General features: G+C 46.5%; 2 protein-coding genes across 2 annotated transcripts in view; one reads left to right on the forward strand and one right to left on the reverse strand.

Moving 5' to 3' along the window:
* The window catches only part of LOC134943885 (uncharacterized), a 125,988-nt gene that overhangs the window by 96,266 nt on the left and 2,938 nt on the right, over positions 1-26,784 (reverse strand). The gene's annotated exons all lie outside the window — the stretch shown is intronic.
* On the forward strand, positions 1,717-15,792 carry LOC134945644 (E3 ubiquitin/ISG15 ligase TRIM25-like). Its single transcript, XM_063935075.1, has 2 exons — positions 1,717-2,881; positions 14,891-15,792. The coding sequence occupies exons 1-2, from the start codon at positions 1,717-1,719 to the stop codon at positions 15,451-15,453; spliced, it is 1,728 nt and encodes a 575-aa protein (XP_063791145.1). The 3' UTR covers positions 15,454-15,792.

Genomic DNA, 26,784 nt, shown 5'->3' on the forward strand with positions numbered 1-26,784 from the left:
CTGGAATAATCATTGGATGGTGAGTGTGATGTGAACGGATTTGCAGCTGGCCGGTGTTTGCACAGATTTTCGCACAGAGTACTCAGACTTGCACGGGGGGGTATTCACTTTGTCTGGGCGGTGACTATCTGGTCGCAACCCTCAGCAAATTCACAGAGGAGCGATCAGGTCTGAATTAGGCCCAGTGTCACTCCTCCTGTTTATGTGTCAGTGTTGCTATTGGCAACTACAGTGTGAAGATTTGTAAGTAGAACTTCTGTATAAATGAGGCGTGTAATATGGCCGGGGCGTGGAAATATATTTCACAGCACAAATCTCTGCACATCTGTAACCCTAATAGGGTGTTCCCGTCTTTTCTGACCCGAAGGTGCATATACCTTATGTGTACGCCCCATTGTAACACCCTTGTGAGGTTAAGGATGTTCACTTGTTTTACCATTCAAAAGGGGTTCTGGTCTCTAGGTCGGCAGGTTTTCTAGTTCGATAGGGACTCTAGGGGGTAAATTTACTAACATTCGTATTTTTCCGTTTGAGGTCAAAGTTCAATCACGAATGACATCGAAAGTGTAAATATGCAACTTTTTGAATTTATTACGACTAATTTACTAAGCTGCCGTATTCTGCATTTTCGGGTTTTCCGATGTCGATGTCATTCATTTTTTTAGGCAGTGTTTTACGTGAGTGACTTGTAAAACACTGCCGACTTTAATACAATGAATCTCGGCCGGATCTGAGAGATACGGGCTGGGCTTCATTGTGAACCTTGTTAAAAAAAATAAAAATGTTTAAACTTTAAAAAAAAATTGCGTGGGGTCTCCCCTCCTAAGCCAAACCAGCCTCGGGCTCTTTGAGCCGGTCCTTGTTGCAAAAATATGGGGTAAAAATTGACAGGGGTTCCCCCATATTTAAACAACCAGCACCGGGCTCTGCGCCTGGTCCTGCGGGGGGGGGGGGGCACTGACATGCAGGGCGGGATAGCCCTGTGCTGGGCGTCCCCCCGCATGTCTCTGGTCCTGATCGTATCCCTGCAAAATTTTGCAGGGCTACGATCAACTCGGAATGACCCCCACTATCTCAATTATTACACAAAAGTGCAACTTGTGAACATGAATAAATACGCCCATAGGTGGAGATAGACACGCCCTATGGGCGGAGCATGACACGTCCCTACATCAGCGCTTCACGCGGCGCATTCTGTTGTCAGCTATAATCTCTCTGAAACTAGTTTTCAACAGTAGACAAGTATGGGCAGATGTACTAAGAGAGTGATAAAAGGGGAGAGAGATAAAGTATCAGCAAATCAGCTTCTGCCATTTGTCATACACAGCCTGTAACATGACAGTTAGGAGCTGATTGGTTAGAGCTTTATCTCTCTCTAAGATTTCATACATCTCACTGATAGAGTTATTTGTACATTTACCAATATGTTTTAATTACAGAATATAACCAGATAAATAACTGTAATTTCAAGTGTAAACCCCTGTAAACGTACAGAAGTAATAATTATCATCTTAGTAAATGACCTTTATTGTTTTCTATATAAGAACATTTCCTGCATGATGTCCCTTTATGTATTATCTGTGTCCCTTAGTGTAACTGAGCCTGTAGCTATAATGTGAGAGACAGCTCAGCCTCGCCCTGTGTGCAGAATGTGACCCCCCCTTGGTGTCTGAGTGTCAGAGACTTTCACTTTCATTTCTCTCTCCTGCTGCAGCGATGGCGTCTGCTGATCTGAGACAGGAGCTGGTCTGTTCCATCTGCCTGAACATTTATACAGATCCTGTAACCCTGAGATGTGGCCACAACTTCTGCCGGGTCTGTATTGATCGTGTGCTGGATACACAGGAGGGGGCTGGAGTTTATACTTGTCCTGACTGCAGAGCAGAGAGTCAGGAGCGTCCTGCACTGCAGAGGAACATAACGCTGTGTAACATAGTGGGGAGTTTCCTGTCTACTCGGCCAGATCAGGAGGAGATTGGGATCTTCTGCACTTACTGTGTGGACTCTCCTGTACCTGCTGCTAAATCCTGTCTGCTGTGTGAGGCTTCTCTGTGTGATAAACACCTGAGAGTACACAGCAAGTCAGCAGAACACGTCTTATGTGATCCCACCACTGCCCTGGGGAACAGGAAATGCTCCGTCCATAAGGAGATCTACAAGTATTACTGCCCAGAGGATGCTGCCTGTATCTGTGTGTCCTGCAGCTTGGCTGGGAAACACTGGGGACATAAAGTGGAGATGCTGGATGAGGCCTCTGAGAAGAAGAAGGAGAAGCTGAGGAATGTTCTGCAGAAACTGATCACAAAGAGAGCAGAGACTGAGAAAAGAGTCCAGAGTCTGCTGGAGCGCAGGAGAGAAGATCCTGGAAAAGCAGCTGGTGTAATAGAGACAGTCACTGCCCTATTTAGAGACATCAGGAGACAGCTGGAAGACCTGGAGAAGAGAGTCCTGAGTGAGATCTCCAGGCAGGAACAGCGCGTTTCACTCTCAGTCTCTGATCTGATCCAGCAGCTGGAAATAAAGAAGGACGAGCTGTCCGGGAAGATGCGTCACATTGAGGAGCTGTGTAACATGTCTGATCCAGTGACTGTCTTACAGGAACCAGACACAGGGGACTTGTGTGACACTGAGGACACAGAGAGACATGATAGCCAGGCCCGTGGTGCAGGAGATCTGGATGTGGGTCTCATCTCAGAGACATTACACACATTATCTGATATAATAACAGGTATAAATACAGGGATCTATGTGCAGGAGGCTACAGCCCTATTACTGGATGTAACCACAGCTGGTGATACAGAGTCTGATATAATAACAGGGATAAATACAGGGATCTATGTGCAGGAGGATACAGACCTATTACTGGATGTAACCACAGCTGGTGATACAGAGTCTGATATAATAACAGGGATAAATACAGGGATCTATGTGCAGGAGGCTACAGACATATTACTGGATGTAACCACAGCTGGTGATACAGAGTCTGATATAATAACAGGGATAAATACAGGGATCTATGTGCAGGAGGCTACAGACATATTACTGGATGTAACCACAGCTGGTGATACATTATCTGATATAATAACAGGGATAAATACAGGGATCTATGTGCAGGAGGCTACAGACATATTACTGGATGTAACCACAGCTGGTGATACATTATCTGATATAATAACAGGGATAAATACAGGGATCTATGTGCAGGAGGATACAGACATATTACTGGATGTAACCACAGCTGGTGATACAGAGTCTGATATAATAACAGGGATAAATACAGGGATCTATGTGCAGGAGGATACAGACATATTACTGGATGTAACCACAGCTGGTGATACAGAGTCTGATATAATAACAGGGATAAATACAGGGATCTATGTGCAGGAGGATACAGACATATTACTGGATGTAACCACAGCTGGTGATACAGAGTCTGATATAATAACAGGGATAAATACAGGGATCTATGTGCAGGAGGATACAGACATATTACTGGATGTAACCACAGCTGGTGATACAGAGTCTGATATAATAACAGGTATAAATACAGGGATCTATGTGCAGGAGGATACAGACCTATTACTGGATGTAACCACAGCTGGTGATACAGAGTCTGATATAATAACAGGGATAAATACAGGGATCTATGTGCAGGAGGCTACAGACATATTACTGGATGTAACCACAGCTGGTGATACAGAGTCTGATATAATAACAGGGATAAATACAGGGATCTATGTGCAGGAGGCTACAGCCCTATTACTGGATGTAACCACAGCTGGTGATACAGAGTCTGATATAATAACAGGGATAAATACAGGGATCTATGTGCAGGAGGCTACAGACATATTACTGGATGTAACCACAGCTGGTGATACAGAGTCTGATATAATAACAGGGATAAATACAGGGATCTATGTGCAGGAGGCTACAGACATATTACTGGATGTAACCACAGCTGATGATACAGAGTCTGATATAATAACAGGGATAAATACAGGGATCTATGTGCAGGAGGCTACAGACATATTACTGGATGTAACCACAGCTGGTGATACAGAGTCTGATATAATAACAGGGATAAATACAGGGATCTATGTGCAGGAGGCTACAGACATATTACTGGATGTAACCACAGCTGGTGATACAGAGTCTGATATAATAACAGGGATAAATACAGGGATCTATGTGCAGGAGGCTACAGACATATTACTGGATGTAACCACAGCTGGTGATACAGAGTCTGATATAATAACAGGGATAAATACAGGGATCTATGTGCAGGAGGATACAGACATATTACTGGATGTAACCACAGCTGGTGATACAGAGTCTGATATAATAACAGGGATAAATACAGGGATCTATGTGCAGGAGGCTACAGACATATTACTGGATGTAACCACAGCTGGTGATACAGAGTCTGATATAATAACAGGGATAAATACAGGGATCTATGTGCAGGAGGATACAGACATATTACTGGATGTAACCACAGCTGGTGATACAGAGTCTGATATAATAACAGGGATAAATACAGGGATCTATGTGCAGGAGGATACAGACATATTACTGGATGTAACCACAGCTGGTGATACAGAGTCTGATATAATAACAGGGATAAATACAGGGATCTATGTGCAGGAGGCTACAGACATATTACTGGATGTAACCACAGCTGGTGATACAGAGTCTGATATAATAACAGGGATAAATACAGGGATCTATGTGCAGGAGGATACAGACATATTACTGGATGTAGCCACAGCTGGTGATACAGAGTCTGATATAATAACAGGGATAAATACAGGGATCTATGTGCAGGAGGATACAGCCCTATTACTGGATGTAACCACAGCTGGTGATACAGAGTCTGATATAATAACAGGGATAAATACAGGGATCTATGTGCAGGAGGCTACAGACATATTACTGGATGTAACCACAGCTGGTGATACAGAGTCTGATATAATAACAGGGATAAATACAGGGATCTATGTGCAGGAGGATACAGACATATTACTGGATGTAACCACAGCTGGTGATACAGAGTCTGATATAATAACAGGGATAAATACAGGGATCTATGTGCAGGAGGATACAGACACATTACTGGATGTAACTACAGCTGGTGATACAGAGTCTGATATAATAACAGGGATAAATACAGGGATCTATGTGCAGGAGGCTACAGACATATTACTGGATGTAGCCACAGCTGGTGATACAGAGTCTGATATAATAACAGGGATAAATACAGGGATCTATGTGCAGGAGGATACAGCCCTATTACTGGATGTAACCACAGCTGGTGATACAGAGTCTGATATAATAACAGGGATAAATACAGGGATCTATGTGCAGGAGGATACAGACATATTACTGGATGTAGCCACAGCTGGTGATACAGAGTCTGATATAATAACAGGGATAAATACAGGGATCTATGTGCAGGAGGATACAGACATATTACTGGATGTAGCCACAGCTGGTGATACAGAGTCTGATATAATAACAGGGATAAATACAGGGATCTATGTGCAGGAGGATACAGACATATTACTGGATGTAACCACAGCTGGTGATACAGAGTCTGATATAATAACAGGGATAAATACAGGGATCTATGTGCAGGAGGATACAGACATATTACTGGATGTAACCACAGCTGGTGATACAGAGTCTGATATAATAACAGGGATAAATACAGGGATCTATGTGCAGGAGGATACAGACATATTACTGGATGTAACCACAGCTGGTGATACAGAGTCTGATATAATAACAGGGATAAATACAGGGATCTATGTGCAGGAGGATACAGACATATTACTGGATGTAACCACAGCTGGTGATACAGAGTCTGATATAATAACAGGGATAAATACAGGGATCTATGTGCAGGAGGATACAGACATATTACTGGATGTAGCCACAGCTGGTGATACAGAGTCTGATATAATAACAGGGATAAATACAGGGATCTATGTGCAGGAGGATACAGCCCTATTACTGGATGTAACCACAGCTGGTGATACAGAGTCTGATATAATAACAGGGATAAATACAGGGATTTATGTGCAGGAGGATACAGACATATTACTGGATGTAGCCACAGCTGGTGATACAGAGTCTGATATAATAACAGGGATAAATACAGGGATCTATGTGCAGGAGGATACAGACATATTACTGGATGTAGCCACAGCTGGTGATACAGAGTCTGATATAATAACAGGGATAAATACAGGGATCTATGTGCAGGAGGATACAGACATATTACTGGATGTAACCACAGCTGGTGATACAGAGTCTGATATAATAACAGGGATAAATACAGGGATCTATGTGCAGGAGGATACAGACATATTACTGGATGTAACCACAGCTGGTGATACAGAGTCTGATATAATAACAGGGATAAATACAGGGATCTATGTGCAAGAGGATACAGACATATTACTGGATGTAACCACAGCTGGTGATACAGAGTCTGATATAATAACAGGGATAAATACAGGGATCTATGTGCAGGAGGATACAGACATATTACTGGATGTAACCACAGCTGGTGATACAGAGTCTGATATAATAACAGGGATAAATACAGGGATCTATGTGCAGGAGGATACAGACATATTACTGGATGTAACCACAGCTGGTGATACAGAGTCTGATATAATAACAGGGATAAATACAGGGATCTATGTGCAGGAGGATACAGACATATTACTGGATGTAACCACAGCTGGTGATACAGAGTCTGATATAATAACAGGGATAAATACAGGGATCTATGTGCAGGAGGCTACAGACATATTACTGGATGTAACCACAGCTGGTGATACAGAGTCTGATATAATAACAGGGATAAATACAGGGATCTATGTGCAGGAACCTACAGACATATTACTGGATGTAACCACAGCTGGTGATACAGAGTCTGATATAATAACAGGGATAAATACAGGGATCTATGTGCAGGAGGCTACAGACATATTACTGGATGTAACCACAGCCGGTGATACAGAGTCTGATATAATAACAGGGATAAATACAGGGATCTATGTGCAGGAGGATACAGACATATTACTGGATGTAACCACAGCTGGTGATACAGAGTCTGATATAATAACAGGTATAAATACAGGGATCTATGTGCAGGAGGCTACAGACATATTACTGGATGTAATCACAGCTGGTGATACAGAGTCTGATATAATAACAGGGATAAATACAGGGATCTATGTGCAGGAGGATACAGACATATTACTGGATGTAACCACAGCTGGTAATACAGAGTCTGATATAATAACAGGGATAAATACAGGGATCTATGTGCAGGAGGATACAGACATATTACTGGATGTAACCACAGCTGGTGATACAGAGTCTGATATAATAACAGGTATAAATACAGGGATCTATGTGCAGGAGGATACAGACATATTACTGGATGTAACCACAGCTGGTGATACAGAGTCTGATATAATAACAGGGATAAATACAGGGATCTATGTGCAGGAGGCTACAGACATATTACTGGATGTAACCACAGCTGGTGATACAGAGTCTGATATAATAACAGGGATAAATACAGGGATCTATGTGCAGGAGGATACAGACATATTACTGGATGTAACCACAGCTGGTGATACAGAGTCTGATATAATAACAGGGATAAATACAGGGATCTATGTGCAGGAGGATACAGACATATTACTGGATGTAACCACAGCTGGTGATACAGAGTCTGATATAATAACAGGGATAAATACAGGGATCTATGTGCAGGAGGATACAGACATATTACTGGATGTAGCCACAGCTGGTGATACAGAGTCTGATATAATAACAGGGATAAATACAGGGATCTATGTGCAGGAGGATACAGCCATATTACTGGATATAACCACAGCTGGTGATACAGAGTCTGATATAATAACAGGGATAAATACAGGGATCTATGTGCAGGAGGATACAGACATATTACTGGATGTAACCACAGCTGGTGATACAGAGTCTGATATAATAACTGGGATAAATACAGGGATCTATGTGCAGGAGGATACAGACATATTACTGGATGTAACCACAGCTGGTGATACAGAGTCTGATATAATAACAGGTATAAATACAGGGATCTATGTGCAGGAGGATACAGACATATTACTGGATGTAACCACAGCTGGTGATACAGAGTCTGATATAATAACAGGGATAAATACAGGGATCTATGTGCAGGAGGATACAGACATATTACTGGATGTAACCACAGCTGGTGATACAGAGTCTGATATAATAACAGGGATAAATACAGGGATCTATGTGCAGGAGGATACAGACATATTACTGGATGTAACCACAGCTGGTGATACAGAGTCTGATATAATAACAGGGATAAATACAGGGATCTATGTGCAGGAGGATACAGACATATTACTGGATGTAACCACAGCTGGTGATACAGAGTCTGATATAATAACAGGGATAAATACAGGGATCTATGTGCAGGAGGATACAGACATATTACTGGATGTAACCACAGCTGGTGATACAGAGTCTGATATAATAACAGGGATAAATACAGGGATCTATGTGCAGGAGGCTACAGACATATTACTGGATGTAACCACAGCTGGTGATACAGAGTCTGATATAATAACAGGGATAAATACAGGGATCTATGTGCAGGAGGATACAGACATATTACTGGATGTAACCACAGCTGGTGATACAGAGTCTGATATAATAACAGGGATAAATACAGGGATCTATGTGCAGGAGGATACAGACATATTACTGGATGTAGCCACAGCTGGTGATACAGAGTCTGATATAATAACAGGGATAAATACAGGGATCTATGTGCAGGAGGATACAGACATATTACTGGATGTAACCACAGCTGGTGATACAGAGTCTGATATAATAACAGGGATAAATACAGGGATCTATGTGCAGGAGGATACAGACATATTACTGGATGTAGCCACAGCTGGTGATACAGAGTCTGATATAATAACAGGGATAAATACAGGGATCTATGTGCAGGAGGATACAGACATATTACTGGATGTAACCACAGCTGGTGATACAGAGTCTGATATAATAACAGGGATAAATACAGGGATCTATGTGCAGGAGGATACAGACATATTACTGGATGTAACCACAGCTGGTGATACAGAGTCTGATATAATAACAGGGATAAATACAGGGATCTATGTGCAGGAGGATACAGACATATTACTGGATGTAACCACAGCTGGTGATACAGAGTCTGATATAATAACAGGGATAAATACAGGGATCTATGTGCAGGAGGCTACAGACATATTACTGGATGTAACCACAGCTGGTGATACAGAGTCTGATATAATAACAGGTATAAATACAGGGATCTATGTGCAGGAGGATACAGACATATTACTGGATGTAACCACAGCTGGTGATACAGAGTCTGATATAATAACAGGGATAAATACAGGGATCTATGTGCAGGAGGATACAGACATATTACTGGATGTAACCACAGCTGGTGATACAGAGTCTGATATAATAACAGGGATAAATACAGGGATCTATGTGCAGGAGGCTACAGACATATTACTGGATGTAACCACAGCTGGTGATACAGAGTCTGATATAATAACAGGGATAAATACAGGGATCTATGTGCAGGAGGATACAGACATATTACTGGATGTAACCACAGCTGGTGATACAGAGTCTGATATAGTAACAGGGATAAATACAGGGATCTATGTGCAGGAGGATACAGACATATTACTGGATGTAACCACAGCTGGTGATACAGAGTCTGATATAATAACAGGGATAAATACAGGGATCTATGTGCAGGAGGATACAGACATATTACTGGATGTAACCACAGCTGGTGATACAGAGTCTGATATAATAACAGGGATAAATACAGGGATCTATGTGCAGGAGGATACAGACACATTACTGGATGTAACCACAGCTGGTGATACAGAGTCTGATATAATAACAGGGATAAATACAGGGATCTATGTGCAGGAGGATACAGACATATTACTGGATGTAACCACAGCTGGTGATACAGAGTCTGATATAATAACAGGGATAAATACAGGGATCTATGTGCAGGAGGCTACAGACATATTACTGGATGTAACCACAGCTGGTGATACAGAGTCTGATATAATAACAGGGATAAATACAGGGATCTATGTGCAGGAGGCTACAGACATATTACTGGATGTAACCACAGCTGGTGATACAGAGTCTGATATAATAACAGGGATAAATACAGGGATCTATGTGCAGGAGGCTACAGACATATTACTGGATGTAACCACAGCTGGTGATACAGAGTCTGATATAATAACAGGGATAAATACAGGGATCTATGTGCAGGAGGATACAGACATATTACTGGATGTAACCACAGCTGGTGATACAGAGTCTGATATAATAACAGGGATAAATACAGGGATCTATGTGCAGGAGGATACAGACATATTACTGGATGTAGCCACAGCTGGTGATACAGAGTCTGATATAATAACAGGGATAAATACAGGGATCTATGTGCAGGAGGATACAGCCATATTACTGGATATAACCACAGCTGGTGATACAGAGTCTGATATAATAACAGGGATAAATACAGGGATCTATGTGCAGGAGGATACAGACATATTACTGGATGTAACCACAGCTGGTGATACAGAGTCTGATATAATAACTGGGATAAATACAGGGATCTATGTGCAGGAGGATACAGACATATTACTGGATGTAACCACAGCTGGTGATACAGAGTCTGATATAATAACAGGTATAAATACAGGGATCTATGTGCAGGAGGATACAGACATATTACTGGATGTAACCACAGCTGGTGATACAGAGTCTGATATAATAACAGGGATAAATACAGGGATCTATGTGCAGGAGGATACAGACATATTACTGGATGTAACCACAGCTGGTGATACAGAGTCTGATATAATAACAGGGATAAATACAGGGATCTATGTGCAGGAGGATACAGACATATTACTGGATGTAACCACAGCTGGTGATACAGAGTCTGATATAATAACAGGGATAAATACAGGGATCTATGTGCAGGAGGATACAGACATATTACTGGATGTAACCACAGCTGGTGATACAGAGTCTGATATAATAACAGGGATAAATACAGGGATCTATGTGCAGGAGGATACAGACATATTACTGGATGTAACCACAGCTGGTGATACAGAGTCTGATATAATAACAGGGATAAATACAGGGATCTATGTGCAGGAGGCTACAGACATATTACTGGATGTAACCACAGCTGGTGATACAGAGTCTGATATAATAACAGGGATAAATACAGGGATCTATGTGCAGGAGGATACAGACATATTACTGGATGTAACCACAGCTGGTGATACAGAGTCTGATATAATAACAGGGATAAATACAGGGATCTATGTGCAGGAGGATACAGACATATTACTGGATGTAGCCACAGCTGGTGATACAGAGTCTGATATAATAACAGGGATAAATACAGGGATCTATGTGCAGGAGGATACAGACATATTACTGGATGTAACCACAGCTGGTGATACAGAGTCTGATATAATAACAGGGATAAATACAGGGATCTATGTGCAGGAGGATACAGACATATTACTGGATGTAGCCACAGCTGGTGATACAGAGTCTGATATAATAACAGGGATAAATACAGGGATCTATGTGCAGGAGGCTACAGACCTATTACTGGATGTAACCACAGCCGGTGATACAGAGTCTGATATAATAACAGGGATAAATACAGGGATCTATGTGCAGGAGGCTACAGACATATTACTGGATGTAACCACAGCCGGTGATACAGAGTCTGATATAATAACAGGGATAAATACCGGGATCTATGTGCAGGAGGATACAGACATATTACTGGATGTAACCACAGCTGGTGATACAGAGTCTGATATAATAACAGGGATAAATACAGGGATCTATGTGCAGGAGGATACAGACATATTACTGGATGTAACCACAGCTGGTGATACAGAGTCTGATATAATAACAGGGATAAATACAGGGATCTATGTGCAGGAGGATACAGACATATTACTGGATATAACCACAGCTGGCGATACAGAGTCTGATATAATAACAGGGATAAATACAGGGATCTATGTGCAGGAGGATACAGACATATTACTGGATGTAACCACAGCTGGTGATACAGAGTCTGATATAATAACAGGGATAAATACAGGGATCTATGTGCAGGAGGATACAGACATATTACTGGATGTAACCACAGCTGGTGATACAGAGTCTGATATAATAACAGGGATAAATACAGGGATCTATGTGCAGGAGGATACAGACATATTACTGGATGTAACCACAGCTGGTGATACAGAGTCTGATATAATAACAGGGATAAATACAGGGATCTATGTGCAGGAGGATACAGACATATTACTGGATGTAACCACAGCTGGTGATACAGAGTCTGATATAATAACAGGGATAAATACAGGGATCTATGTGCAGGAGGATACAGACACATTACTGGATGTAGCCACAGCTGGTGATACAGAGTCTGATATAATAACAGGGATAAATACAGGGATCTATGTGCAGGAGGATACAGACATATTACTGGATGTAACCACAGCTGGTGATACAGAGTCTGATATAATAACAGGGATAAATACAGGGATCTATGTGCAGGAGGCTACAGACATATTACTGGATGTAACCACAGCTGGTGATACAGAGTCTGATATAATAACAGGGATAAATACAGGGATCTATGTGCAGGAGGCTACAGCCCTATTACTGGATGTAACCACAGCTGGTGATACAGAGTCTGATATAATAACAGGGATAAATACAGGGATCTATGTGCAGGAGGCTACAGCCCTATTACTGGATGTAACCACAGCTGGTGATACAGAGTCTGATATAATAACAGGGATAAATACAGGGATCTATGTGCAGGAGGCTACAGACATATTACTGGATGTAACCACAGCTGGTGATACAGAGTCTGATATAATAACAGGTATAAATACAGGGATCTATGTGCAGGAGGATACAGACATATTACTGGATGTAACCACAGCTGGTGATACAGAGTCTGATATAATAACAGGGATAAATACAGGGATCTATGTGCAGGAGGATACAGACATATTACTGGATGTAACCACAGCTGGTGATACAGAGTCTGATATAATAACAGGGATAAATACAGGGATCTATGTGCAGGAGGCTACAGACATATTACTGGATGTAACCACAGCTGGTGATACAGAGTCTGATATAATAACAGGGATAAATACAGGGATCTATGTGCAGGAGGATACAGACATATTACTGGATGTAACCACAGCTGGTGATACAGAGTCTGATATAGTAACAGGGATAAATACAGGGATCTATGTGCAGGAGGATACAGACATATTACTGGATGTAACCACAGCTGGTGATACAGAGTCTGATATAATAACAGGGATAAATACAGGGATCTATGTGCAGGAGGATACAGACATATTACTGGATGTAACCACAGCTGGTGATACAGAGTCTGATATAATAACAGGGATAAATACAGGGATCTATGTGCAGGAGGATACAGACACATTACTGGATGTAACCACAGCTGGTGATACAGAGTCTGATATAATAACAGGGATAAATACAGGGATCTATGTGCAGGAGGCTACAGACATATTACTGGATGTAACCACAGCTGGTGATACAGAGTCTGATATAATAACAGGGATAAATACAGGGATCTATGTGCAGGAGGATACAGACATATTACTGGATGTAACCACAGCTGGTGATACAGAGTCTGATATAATAACAGGGATAAATACAGGGATCTATGTGCAGGAGGCTACAGACATATTACTGGATGTAACCACAGCTGGTGATACAGAGTCTGATATAATAACAGGGATAAATACAGGGATCTATGTGCAGGAGGCTACAGACATATTACTGGATGTAACCACAGCTGGTGATACAGAGTCTGATATAATAACAGGTATAAATACAGGGATCTATGTGCAGGAGGATACAGACATATTACTGGATGTAACCACAGCTGGTGATACAGAGTCTGATATAATAACAGGGATAAATACAGGGATCTATGTGCAGGAGGCTACAGACATATTACTGGATGTAACCACAGCTGGTGATACAGAGTCTGATATAATAACAGGTATAAATACAGGGATCTATGTGCAGGAGGCTACAGACATATTACTGGATGTAACCACAGCTGGTGATACAGAGTCTGATATAATAACAGGGATAAATACAGGGATCTATGTGCAGGAGGCTACAGACATATTACTGGATGTAACCACAGCTGGTGATACAGAGTCTGATATAATAACAGGGATAAATACAGGGATCTATGTGCAGGAGGATACAGACATATTACTGGATGTAGCCACAGCTGGTGATACAGAGTCTGATATAATAACAGGGATAAATACAGGGATCTATGTGCAGGAGGATACAGACATATTACTGGATGTAACCACAGCTGGTGATACAGAGTCTGATATAATAACAGGGATAAATACAGGGATCTATGTGCAGGAGGATACAGACATATTACTGGATGTAACCACAGCTGGTGATACAGAGTCTGATATAATAACAGGGATAAATACAGGGATCTATGTGCAGGAGGATACAGACATATTACTGGATGTAACCACAGCTGGTGATACAGAGTCTGATATAATAACAGGGATAAATACAGGGATCTATGTGCAGGAGGATACAGACATATTACTGGATGTAACCACAGCTGGTGATACAGAGTCTGATATAATAACAGGGATAAATACAGGGATCTATGTGCAGGAGGATACAGACATATTACTGGATATAACCACAGCTGGTGATGATATACAGATATCAGGTGACAGGAAAACTGCATCCAGGTCACAGATAAACCAGAATCACCCAGTAACACCAGAGAGATTTCAGTGTAATCAGGTAATAAGCAGCAGGAGATTCTCCTCAGGGCGACATTACTGGGAGGTGGATGTCAGTAAGTCAGTGTGGTGGATGGTGGGGATGTGTTACCCCAGTATAGACAGGAGAGGAGATCAGTCATACATTGGATGTAATAACAAGTCCTGGTGTGTGTGTAGGTGGTATAATAATCAGTACTCAGGGATACATGACAGGACAGAGATCCAGTTACCTGACAATATCCCCTGTGATAGAGTGAGGGTATATCTGGATTATGGGGCAGGACAGCTGTCCTTTTATTCACTGTGTGACCCAATCAGACACTTACACACCTACACTGCCGCCCTCACTGAGCCCCTCCATGCTGCACTCTGTGTAATGGATGGGTGTATAACAATATGTGGGGGAGTCAGGAGCTGGGAGAAATTACCATAAAGAATCTGCCCAGAGACTGGTGACATCACGGGGAGGGGTATATGATTGGGGGAACATTCAGCCAATAGAATGATGTATTGGATGGAGCTACAGCTGAGCCCCTCCCCCTCTGTACCCATGTGACCAGGGTGTGGGTGTGATCCCATGTTGGTGTGTTATGCTGGGTACACACTGACAGACATATCACCACCCAGCTCTGATGTCATCACCGACATGTCTAACTGCCAATTGGTCAGTCTGTATACTGTAGCTTACCTTATTGGCTGCTCTGTCGGTGTGATGGTGTGTCGGCAGACATGTCGCTGAGGTGTGTACCCAGCCTTAGGGACTGTTACTATAAATAATAAGAATTTACTTACCGATAATTCTATTTCTCGGAGTCCGTAGTGGATGCTGGGGTTCCTGAAAGGACCATGGGGAATAGCGGCTCCGCAGGAGACAGGGCACAAAAAGTAAAGCTTTAGGATCAGGTGGTGTGCACTGGTTCCTCCCCCTATGACCCTCCTCCAAGCCTCAGTTAGGTACTGTGCCCGGACGAGCGTACACAATAAGGAAGGATTTATGAATCCCGGGTAAGACTCATACCAGCCACACCAATCACACTGTACAACCTGTGATCTGAACCCAGTTAACAGTATGATAACAGCGGAGCCTCTGAAAAGATGGCTCACAACAATAATAACCCGATTTTTGTAACTATGTACAAGTAATGCAGATAATCCGCACTTGGGATGGGCGCCCAGCATCCACTACGGACTCCGAGAAATAGAATTATCGGTAAGTAAATTCTTATTTTCTCTATCGTCCTAGTGGATGCTGGGGTTCCTGAAAGGACCATGGGGATTATACCAAAGCTCCCAAACGGGCGGGAGAGTGCGGATGACTCTGCAGCACCGAATGAGAGAACTCCAGGTCCTCCTTAGCCAGGGTATCAAATTTGTAGGATTTTACAAACGTGTTTGCCCCTGACTAAATAGCCGCTCGGCAAAGTTGTAAAGCCGAGACCCCTCGGGCAGCCGCCCAAGATGAGCCCACCTTCCTTGTGGAATGGGCATTTACATATTTTGGCAGTGGCAGGCCTGCCACAGAATGTGCAAGCTGAATTGTATTACACATCCAACTAGCAAAAGTCTGCTTAAAAGCAAGAGCACCCAGTTTGTTGGGTGCATACAGGATAACAGCAAGTCAGTTTTCCTGACTCCAGCCGTCCTGGAACCTATATTTTCAGGGCCCTGACCACATCTAGCAACTTGGAGTCCTCCAAGTCCCTAGTAGGCGCAAGACACCACAATAAGCTGGTTCAGGTGAAACACTGACACCACCTTAGGGAGAGAACTAGGGACGAGTCCGCAGCTCTGCCCTGTCCGAATGGACAAACAGATATGGGCTTTTTTGAGAAAAAAAAACCACCAATTTGACATTCGCCTGGTCCAGGCCAGGTCCAAGAGCATGTTCACTTTTCATGTGAGATGCTTCAAATCCACAGATTTGACTGGTTTTAAACCAATGTGTTTTGAGGAATCCCAGAACTACGTTGAGATCCCACAGTGCCACTGGAGGCACAAAAGGGGGTTGTATATGCAATACTCCCTTGACAAACTTCTGGACTTCAGGAACTGAAGCCAATTCTTTCTGGAAGAAAAATCGACAGGCCGAAATTTGAACCTTAATGGACCCCAATTTGAGGCCCATAGACACTCCTGTTTGCAAGAAATGCAGGAATCGACCGAGTTGAAATTTCTTCGTGGGGCCTTCCTGGCCTCACCCCACGCAACATATTTTCGCCACATGTGGTGATAATGTTGTGCGGTCACCTCCTTTCTGGCTTTGACCAGGGTAGGAATGACCTCTTCCTGAATGCCTTTTCCCTTAGGATCCGGCGTTCCACCGCCATGCCGTCAAACGCAGCTGCGGTAAGTCTTGGAACAGACATGGTACTTGCTGAAACAAGTCCCTTCTTAGCGGCAGAGGCCATAAGTCCTCTGTGAGCATCTCTTGAAGTTCCGGGTACCAAGTCCTTCTTGGCCAATCCGGAGCCATGAGTATAGTTCTTACTCCTCTACGTCTTATAATTCTCAGTACCTTAGGTATGAAAAGCAGAGGATGGAACACATACACCGACTGGTACACCCACGGTGTTACCAGAACGTCCACAGCTATTGCCTGAGGGTCTCTTAACCTGGCGCAATACCTGTCCCGTTTTTTGTTCAGACGGGACGCCATCATGTCCACCTTTGGTAATTCCCAACGGTTTACAATTATGTGGAAAACTTCCCCATGAAGTTCCCACTCTGCCGGGTGGAGGTCGTGCCTACTGAGGAAGTCTGCTTCCCAGTTTCCATTCCCGGAATGAAACACTGCTGACAGTGCTATCACATGATTTTCCGCCCAGCGAAAAGTCCTTGCAGTTTTTGCCACTGCCCTCCTGCTTCTTGTGCCGCCCTGTCTATTTACGTGGGCGACTGCCGTGATGTTTTATCCCACTGGATCAATACCGGCTGACCTTGAAGCAGAGGTCTTGCTAAGCTTAGAGCATTATAAATTTACCCTTAGCTATATTTATGTGGAGAAAAATCTCCAGACTTGATCACACTCCCTGGAAATTTTTTCCTTGTGTGACTGCTCCCCAGCCTCTCGGGCTGGCCTCCGTGGTCACCAACATCCAAAACTGAATGCCGAATCTGCGGCCCTCTAGAAGATGAGCACTCTGTAACCACCACAGGAGAGACACCCTTGTCCTTGGATATAGGGTTATCCGCTGATGCATCTGAAGATGCGATCCGGACCATTTGTCCAGCAGATCCCACTGAAAAGTTCTTGCATGAAATCTGCCGACTGGAATTGCTTCGAAGGAAGTCACCATTTTTTTTACCATGGCCCTTGTGCAATGATGCACTGATTTTAGGAGGTTCCTGACTAGCTCGGATAACTCCCTGGCTTTCTCTTCCGGGAGAAACACCTTTTTCTGGACTGTGTCCAGAATCATCCCTAAGCACAGGAGACTTGTTGTCGGGATCAGCTGCGATTTTGGTATATTTAGAATCCACCCCTGCTGTTGTAACAGTGGCCCTCATTCCGAGTTGTTCGCTCGCAAGGCGATTTTAGCAGAGTTGCACACGCTAAGCCGCCGCCTACTGGGAGTGAATCTTAGCTTCTTAAAATTGCGAACGATGTATTCGCAATATTGCGATTACAAACTTCTTAGCAGTTTCAGAGTAGCTTCAGACTTACTCGGCATCTGCGATCAGTTCAGTTCTTGTCGTTCCTGGTTTGACGTCACAAACACACCCAGCGTTCGCCCAGACACTCCCCCGTTTCTCCAGCCACTCCCGCGTTTTTCCCAGAAACGGTAGCGTTTTTTCTCACACGCCCCTAAAACGGCCTGTTTCCGCCCAGTAACACCCTTTTCCTGTCAATCACACTACGATCGCCGGAGCGAAGAAAAAGCCGTGAGTAAAAATACTATCTTCATTGTAAAATTACTTGGCGCAGTCGCAGTGCGAACATTACGCATGCGCACTAAGCGGAAAATCACTGCAATGCGATGAAATTTACCGAGCGAACGACTCGGAATGAGGGCCAGTATCCGAGATAGTGCTACTCCGACCTCCAACTGTTCCCTGGACTTTGCCCTTATCAGGAGATCGTCCAAGTAAGGGATAATTAAGACGCCTTTTCTTCGAAGAAGAACCATCATTTCGGCCATTACCTTGGTAAAGACCCGGGGTGCCGTAGACAATCCAAACGGCAGCGTCTGAAACTGATAGTGACAGTTCTGTACCACGAACCTGAGGTACCCTTAGTGATAAGGGCAAATTTGGGACATGGAGGTAAGCATCCCTGATGTCTCGGGACACCAGATAGTCCCCTTCTTCCCGGTTCGTTATCACTGCTCTGAGTGACTCCATCTTGATTTGAACCTTTGTAAGTGTTCAAATTTTTTTAGATTTAGAATAGGTCTCACCTAGCCTTCTGGCTTCAGTACCACAATATAGTGTGGAATAATACCCCCTTTTCTTGTTGTAGGAGGGGTAATTTAATTATCACCTGCTGGGAATACAGCTCGTGAATTTTTTCCCATACTGCCTCCTTGTCGGAGGGAGACCTTGGTAAAGCAGACTTCAGGAGCCTGCGCAGGGGAAACGTCTCGACATTCCAATCTGTACCCCTGGGATACTACTTGTAGGATCCAGGGGTCCTGTACGGTCTCAGCGTCATGCTGAGAGCTTGTCAGAAGCGGTGGAACGCTTCTGTTCCTGGGAATGGGCTGCCTGCTGCAGTCTTCTTCCCTTTCCTCTATCCCTGGGCAGATATGACTCTTATAGGGACGAAAGGACTGAGGCTGAAAAGACGGTGTCTTTTTCTGCAGAGATGTGACTTAGGGTAAAAACGGTGGATTTTCCAGCAGTTGCCGTGGCCACCAGGTCCGATGGACCGACCCCAAATAACTCCTCTTCCTTTATACGGCAATACACCTTTGTGCCGTTTGGAATCTGCATCACCTGACCACTGTCGTGTCCATAAACATCTTCTGGCAGATATGGACATCGCACTTACTCTTGATGCCAGAGTGCAAATATCCCTCTGTGCATCTCGGATATATAGAAATACATCCTTTAAATGCTCTATAGTCAATAAAATACTGTCCCTGTCAAGGGTATCAATATTTTTAGTCAGGGAATCCGACCAAGCCACCTCAGCTCTGCACATCCAGGCTGAGGCGATCGCTGGTCGCAGTATAACACCAGTATGTGTGTATATACTTTTTATGATATTTTTCCAGCCTCCTGTCAGCTGGCTCCTTGAGGACGGCCCTATCTATAGACGGTACCGCCACTTGTTCTGATAAGCGTGTGAGCGCCTTATCCACCCTAAGGGGTGTTTCCCAACGCGCCCTAACTTCTGGCGGGAAAGGGTATACCGCCCATATTTTCTATCGGGGGGAACCCACGCATCATCACACACTTCATTTAATTTATCTGATTCAGGAAAAACTACGGTAGTTTTTTCACATCCCACATAATACCCTCTTTTGTGGTACTTGTAGTATCAGAAATATGTAACACCTCCTTCATTGCCCTTAACGTGTGGCCCTAATAAGGAATACGTTTGTTTATTCACCGTCGACACTGGATTCAGTGTCCCTGTCTGTGTCTGTGTCGACCGACTAAAGTAAACGGGCGTTTTAAAACCCCTGACGGTGTTTTTGAGACGTCTGGACCGGTACTAATTGTTTGTCGGCCGTCTCATGTCGTCAACCGACCTTGGCGCGTGTTGACATTATCACGTAATTCCCTAAATAAGCCATCCATTCCGGTGTCGACTCCCTAGAGAGTGACATCACCATTACAGGCAATTGCTCCGCCTCCTCACCAACATCGTCCTCATACATGTCGACACACACGTACCGACACACAGCACACACACAGGGAATGCTCTGATAGAGGACAGGACCTACTAGCCCTTTGGAGAGACAGAGGGAGAGTTTGCCAGCACACACCAAAAACGCTATAATTATATAGGGACAACCTTATATAAGTGTTTTCCCTTATAGCATCTTTTTTATGCCCCCGGAGGCTATATGTGAGGTATTTTTAGCCAAAAAAGGTTTTCATTTGCCTCCCAGGGCGCCCCCCTCCCAGCGCCCTGCACCCTCAGTGACTGCCGTGTGAAGTGTGCTGAGAGGAAAATGGCGCACAGCTGCAGTGCTGTGCGCTACCTTAAGAAGACTGAGGAGTCTTCTGCCGCCGATTCTGGACCTCTTCTCGTTTCAGCATCTGCAAGGGGGCCGGCGGCGAGGCTCCGGTGACCATCCAGGCTGTACCTGTGATCGTCCCTCTGGAGCTAATGTCCAGTAGCCAAGAAGCCAATCCATCCTGCACGCAGGTGAGTTCACTTCTTCTCCCCTAAGTCCCTCGTTGCAGTGATCCTGTTGCCAGCAGGACTCACTGTAAAATAAAAAACCTAAGCTAAACTTTTCTAAGCAGCTCTTTAGGAGAGCCACCTAGATTGCACCCTTCTCGGCCGGGCACAAAAATCTAACTGAGGCTTGGAGGAGGGTCATAGGGGGAGGAGCCAGTGCACACCACCTGATCCTAAAGCTTTACTTTTTGTGCCCTGTCTCCTGCGGAGCCGCTATTCCCCATGGTCCTTTCAGGAACCCCAGCATCCACTAGGACGATAGAGAAATATACATATCCATATACATCTCTGTGGGAATTCTCCACCTCTGACTCACTGACAGCTGTGATTGGCTGCAATATCTGTCTGTCAGCCAGTCAGTGCTACGCTTGCTCCTATTGGCTGTATTGGGATGATGTCTCCTCCTACTGGTAATTGTAGTCCAAAGCTACGGGCCTGATCCATGTTTGTATATGTAGCCCTAGGAAAGGGTTAATCCTAAAATAAATAAATATATGAGTAATTTCTGAGAAGAAGTCTTATTATTATATATATACAGGGAAGCGGCTGGCTTGGCACTCCATTGAATGTTAGCATGCTGGCTGCGTGCACTTGGTAACTATTGCGCAGCTCACCAGATCCCCCCAGCAAGGAGAATCATCCACGGCACTGCAGGACTTGTTTATAATCATACAGATTTATTGCAACGTTTCGGACACAAAGTCCCGTCGTCAGGCTGCAGCAAATGCTGGGCTGCGTTTCTTGCTGCCCGGCAATCAGATAGTCACCGCCTACAGGGGGAGGGTAGAATCGCTGTGCAAGTGTGCGATCCTATGTGTTACATAGCTGCAGAAGAATCAGTGTGTGCCGTCTCTGCGCAGCCCAGGTCTTACTCTACCAGTGCGACTGAATCCGGGTGATCGGGGCCGGAGCGGACGTCAGACACCCTGCCTCAAAATGCTTGATCCTGCTTGCGTTTTTCCGGACACTCCCTGAAAACGGTCAGTTTACACCCATAAACGGCCTCTTCCTGTCAATCTGCTTGCGATCAGTTGTGCGAATGGATTAGTCGCTAGAAGCCTTGCACAGCAACAACGCTGTTTGTACCCATACAATGCGCGTGCTGCAGTGTGTGATCAACTCAGAATGACCCCCGCTGTCCAACAATTGCATCCATGTTTAGGTGCCAAATGTGAATGGAATTACATAGACCAGATAACAAGTCAACTTCATTTATTTCCACCTCAGGCAGGTTACACAATTCATGCAGGATTTGCAGGTCAGGTTGTACAGGCAGTCTTTGAAACAGCAGCACAGCATTTCAGGTTCTGGTAAACTCAAATAATACAGATGCCAAATGGTTCCTAACCTAACCCTAAACCCCCAACCTATTGCCTGGCCACTTGCTGGCATTAGGAGCCATAACCTACTGAACTAACATATTTCTAAAGGAAGCAGACAAGTTCTAGTGATTAGCCCAGCTTTGGTTTACAACATACTCAGCTAAAACTTGGACTAAATTCCTTCAGATCTATTGCTGCTATTCCAATACTGCAAAAGCCTGTCATTACACATTTACCTTATGTGGAAGCATACTGTCCCTGACACACTATTTACTAATTGTTTGATTTAGGTCATGATAGTGTGTGTGTGTGTGTGTGTGTGTGTGTGTGTGTGTGTGTGTGTGTGTGTGTGTACTTGTTTATATATCCTAACGGGGACAAGGGCCAGACAGCACACCAACACTGGCGGGACCTCCGACATGGTGGGGACCTAAAATGAGGTCCCCATGAGTCTGACCCTGGGAGGTGATAGGGGAGTCATGTCTCAACTACCCAGCATACAATTCTCGCAAGTCCCCGAGAATCACGTTTACCAGACTGGAATGGGTTTCGGTGTGTATGCAATGCAGAGTGTGTTTAAAGCAAACAGTTCCCCAGCAGCGCTGTGGAGCATTCCCCGAATAATCTCCGGTGCTGCGGTGCCACCGGGGGGGGTTAGGGCGGCCTGCTTGCTCCGCACCGGCGGGGGACTTGGACCGGGCGCCGTCACTCTCCAGCCAAGTCCCGGCCGGGGACTTGGCCGGAGGCACCCCGTTCGCCCGGCGCGTCAGCGCCTCCGAGCACGGCAGTGCGCGGAAGGGGGATCCTTCCCTGGTCCGCCCGGGGGCCGACGTGGACTCCCTGGCCGGGCTTAATAGTCGGGGGCGGGTCCACCGGGAGGGGAGGAGGGGCCTCGGGCCGTCCGGACGGGAGCGAGTCCGGGCCTCGCCTCCTCCTCGTCCTGCCCGTCCCCGGCCGGGTCAACCCCCGGTCCGTCCGGCGGCTCCACGGCCTGGGCTTCCCGTCCAGCGGAGGACACCCCTACTCTCGCCTGATCTTCACCCGGCGAGAGCACGGGCTGCGGAAGCCTGCGGGAGCCCGGGTTGCGGAAGCCGGCGAGAGCCCGGGCTGCGGAAGCCGGCTGGAGCCCGGGTTGCGGAAGCCGGCGAGATCCCGGGCTGTTCTTCTCTTCCATCCATCCGTCCGTTATTTCATTTGCTGTCTGTATGTACGGAGCCCGGGCCGCGGAAGCCGGAGGGAGCCCGGGCCGCGGAAGCCGGCGGGTGCCCGGGCTGCGGTAACCGGCGAGAGCCCGGGCTGCGGTAACCGGCGAGAGCCCGGGCTGCGGTAACCGGCGAGAGCCAGGGCTGTTCTTCTCTTCCATCCATCCGTCCGTTATTTCATTTGCTGTCTGTATGTACGGAGCCCGGGCCGCGGAAGCCGGAGGGAGCCCGGGCTGCGGAAGCCGGCGGGTGCCCGGGTTGCGGTAGCCGGCGAGAGCCCGGGCTGTTCTTCTCTTCCATCCTTCCATTATTTCATTTTCTGTCTGTATGTACGGAGCCCAGGCCGCGGAAGCCGGAGGGAGCCCGGGCTGCGGAAGCCGGCGGGTGCCCGGGCTGCGGTAGCCGGCGAGAGCCCGGGCTGTTCTTCTCTTCCATCCTTCCATTATTTAATTTTCTGTCTGTATGTATGGAGCCCGGGCCGCGGAAGCCGGAGGGAGCCCGGGCCGCGGAAGCCGGAGGGAGCCCGGGCTGCGGTAGCCGGCGAGAGCCCGGGCTGTTCTTCTCTTCCATCCATCCGTCCGTTATTTCATTTGCTGTCTGTATGTACGGAGCCCGGGCCGCGGAAGCCGGAGGGAGCCCGGGCTGCGGAAGCCGGCGGGTGCCCGGGCTGCGGTAGCCGGCGAGAGCCCGGCCTGTTCTTCTCTTCCATCCTTCCTTCCTTCCATCCGTCCATCCATCCATCCATCCGTTCATTCTCCCTGGCTTTTTTTTTTATTTGACAGAATTGTTTTTGTGGTATTCTTTTACCCCCTTTTTTCCCCCTATTTTTTTTTCTTTTTTTTTCCCCTTTCATTTATTTCCCCCCACCAGGGTGCGCCGACGAGGGGAGACGCCTCCCCGCCGCCGCCGTCCCGGACACATCGCAAATTCACAACGGTGGATTATTTTATTATTATTTTTTACGCGGCCAGCAGGGGGCGCCGCGCGCGCGGACTGGCGCTCGTGAACACTGCATTTAAATCGGTGGTGTGTTTTTGTCTTTTGCCTGTTTTTTTTATCTCAATCGTGTATTCCCTCGGCTGGCCAGCGGGGGGCGCCACGGCGGAGACACGGGCGGACCGGGTACATTTCATCTGTTTGGGGCGAGTGCTTTTTTGAATTTTTTTTATCTTTTAGTCTCGTTCCACTCTTCCCTTCAACTGGCCTGCGGGGGGCGCCGTGCGCGCGGACCGGCGTCCACCCCTGGCCGCTCCGGGACTTTGCATTCAAATGGGTGGGGTGTTTTTGATTTTTTTGCCTTTTTTTTTCACTTCCCCCCTCTCAATCGTGTATTCCCTCGGCTGGCCAGCGGGGGGCGCCGCGGCGGGGACACGGGCGGACCGGGTACATTTCATCTGTTTGGGGCGAGTGCTTTTTTGAAATTTTTTTATCTTTTAGTCTCGTTCCGTTCTTCCCTTCAACTGGCCTGCGGGGGGCGCCGTGCGCGCGGACCGGCGTCCACCCCTGGCCGCTCCGGGACTTTGCATTCAAATGGGTGGGGTGTTTTTGATTTTTTGCCTTTTTTTTTCACTTCCCCCCTCTCAATAGTGTATTCCCTCGGCTGGCCAGCGGGGGGCGCCGCGGCGGGGACACGGGGGGGGGGGGGGTTCATCCGTGCGGACCGGGTACCTTTAGTCTGTTTGGGGCGAGTGCTTTTCTGAAATTTTTTATTTTTCTTTTTGTCTTCCCTTCGACCGGCCAGCGGGGGGCGCCGCGCGCGCGGACCGGCGGGGCCCGGGGCCCTGCGTCCCACTTACTTTCGCCCGACGGGATTCGTTTCTTTTTTTTTTATCCGAGAGGACACACGGAATCTACGGAGTCGCCTGCCCGTCCGCTGGGCCAAGGGGGCCGGGGCGGGTCGCGCGCCACCGTTCCCCCCCGATCGGCGCGGTCCGAGCCGCCTCTGGCCACTGGGGGGCGCCGTCGGGTGGCGCGGGGGCACCCCCGCCGCCTCCCCCCGCACGCGTCGGGCCCCCGCGGGCCGGGGGACGCGGCCGGCGAGCGTCGGACTCCAGCGCGGAAGTTTCGCGGATGAGTGCGGACCGGGGCGCCCGCGGCCCAGCAGCACTTCCAGGGGTTTGGGAAGGAGATGGGTGAAGCCTGGGTCGAGCGAGCCCTCGGCCGTCCGTGTCGCTACCTGCCGGAGCACACCTCCGCCGGATCAGTAGGTACCAACGAGGCGAGCGAGAGAGCCGGGACTCTGTCCGGGGCCGATAAGCCTGGTTCCCTGGAGCTTTTGCGAAAGGACCCATGACAGAAGATGCGCGGAGCTCAGAGATCAGCATGGGCAGGGCCTTCTTGCATCCGATTTTGCCCAGGCAGGGCTCCAGGAACCGGGTTACAAAAAGCAAAAAGCCTTGGAGCTCAAGTTAAAGGGTTAGTGACAGGATAGCCGTGGAGCTCCGATAACAGCATGGCAGGACCAGGATGGGGCCTATAAAGGGTCCGCGACGGGCGTCCGTTGGAGCCCGACGTACAGCCCGGGCATGTCTCCTTCTCCCCCGGAGGCAGTGCCCCCCAGCGGGCCAAATCGGGTACTGCAATTTGTGGAAGTTTCGCCGATGAGTGTGGACCGGTGTTCCTCAGGCTGGGAGGCACTTCCAAGGCCTCGGAGAAAAATTGCAGAGCGCACCGCGAAAGTGTCGCGCGCGCCTCCTGTCCCACTACGTCCGAGAGGACCCCTGAGCGAGATTTACAGGTGGCGGATGGATTACGGTATGGAAACAGTGAACCAAATGATTTTTGGAGCTCCTGTGAAAGGGTTTGTGACAGGATAGCTGTGGAGCTCCGATAACAGCATGGGCAGGACCATCTCCCTGATGGGGCCTATAAAGGGTCAAGATGGG

Source organism: Pseudophryne corroboree, chromosome 7, assembly GCF_028390025.1.
Source record: "Pseudophryne corroboree isolate aPseCor3 chromosome 7, aPseCor3.hap2, whole genome shotgun sequence".
In the NCBI taxonomy this organism is placed as follows: Eukaryota; Metazoa; Chordata; class Amphibia; order Anura; family Myobatrachidae; genus Pseudophryne; species Pseudophryne corroboree.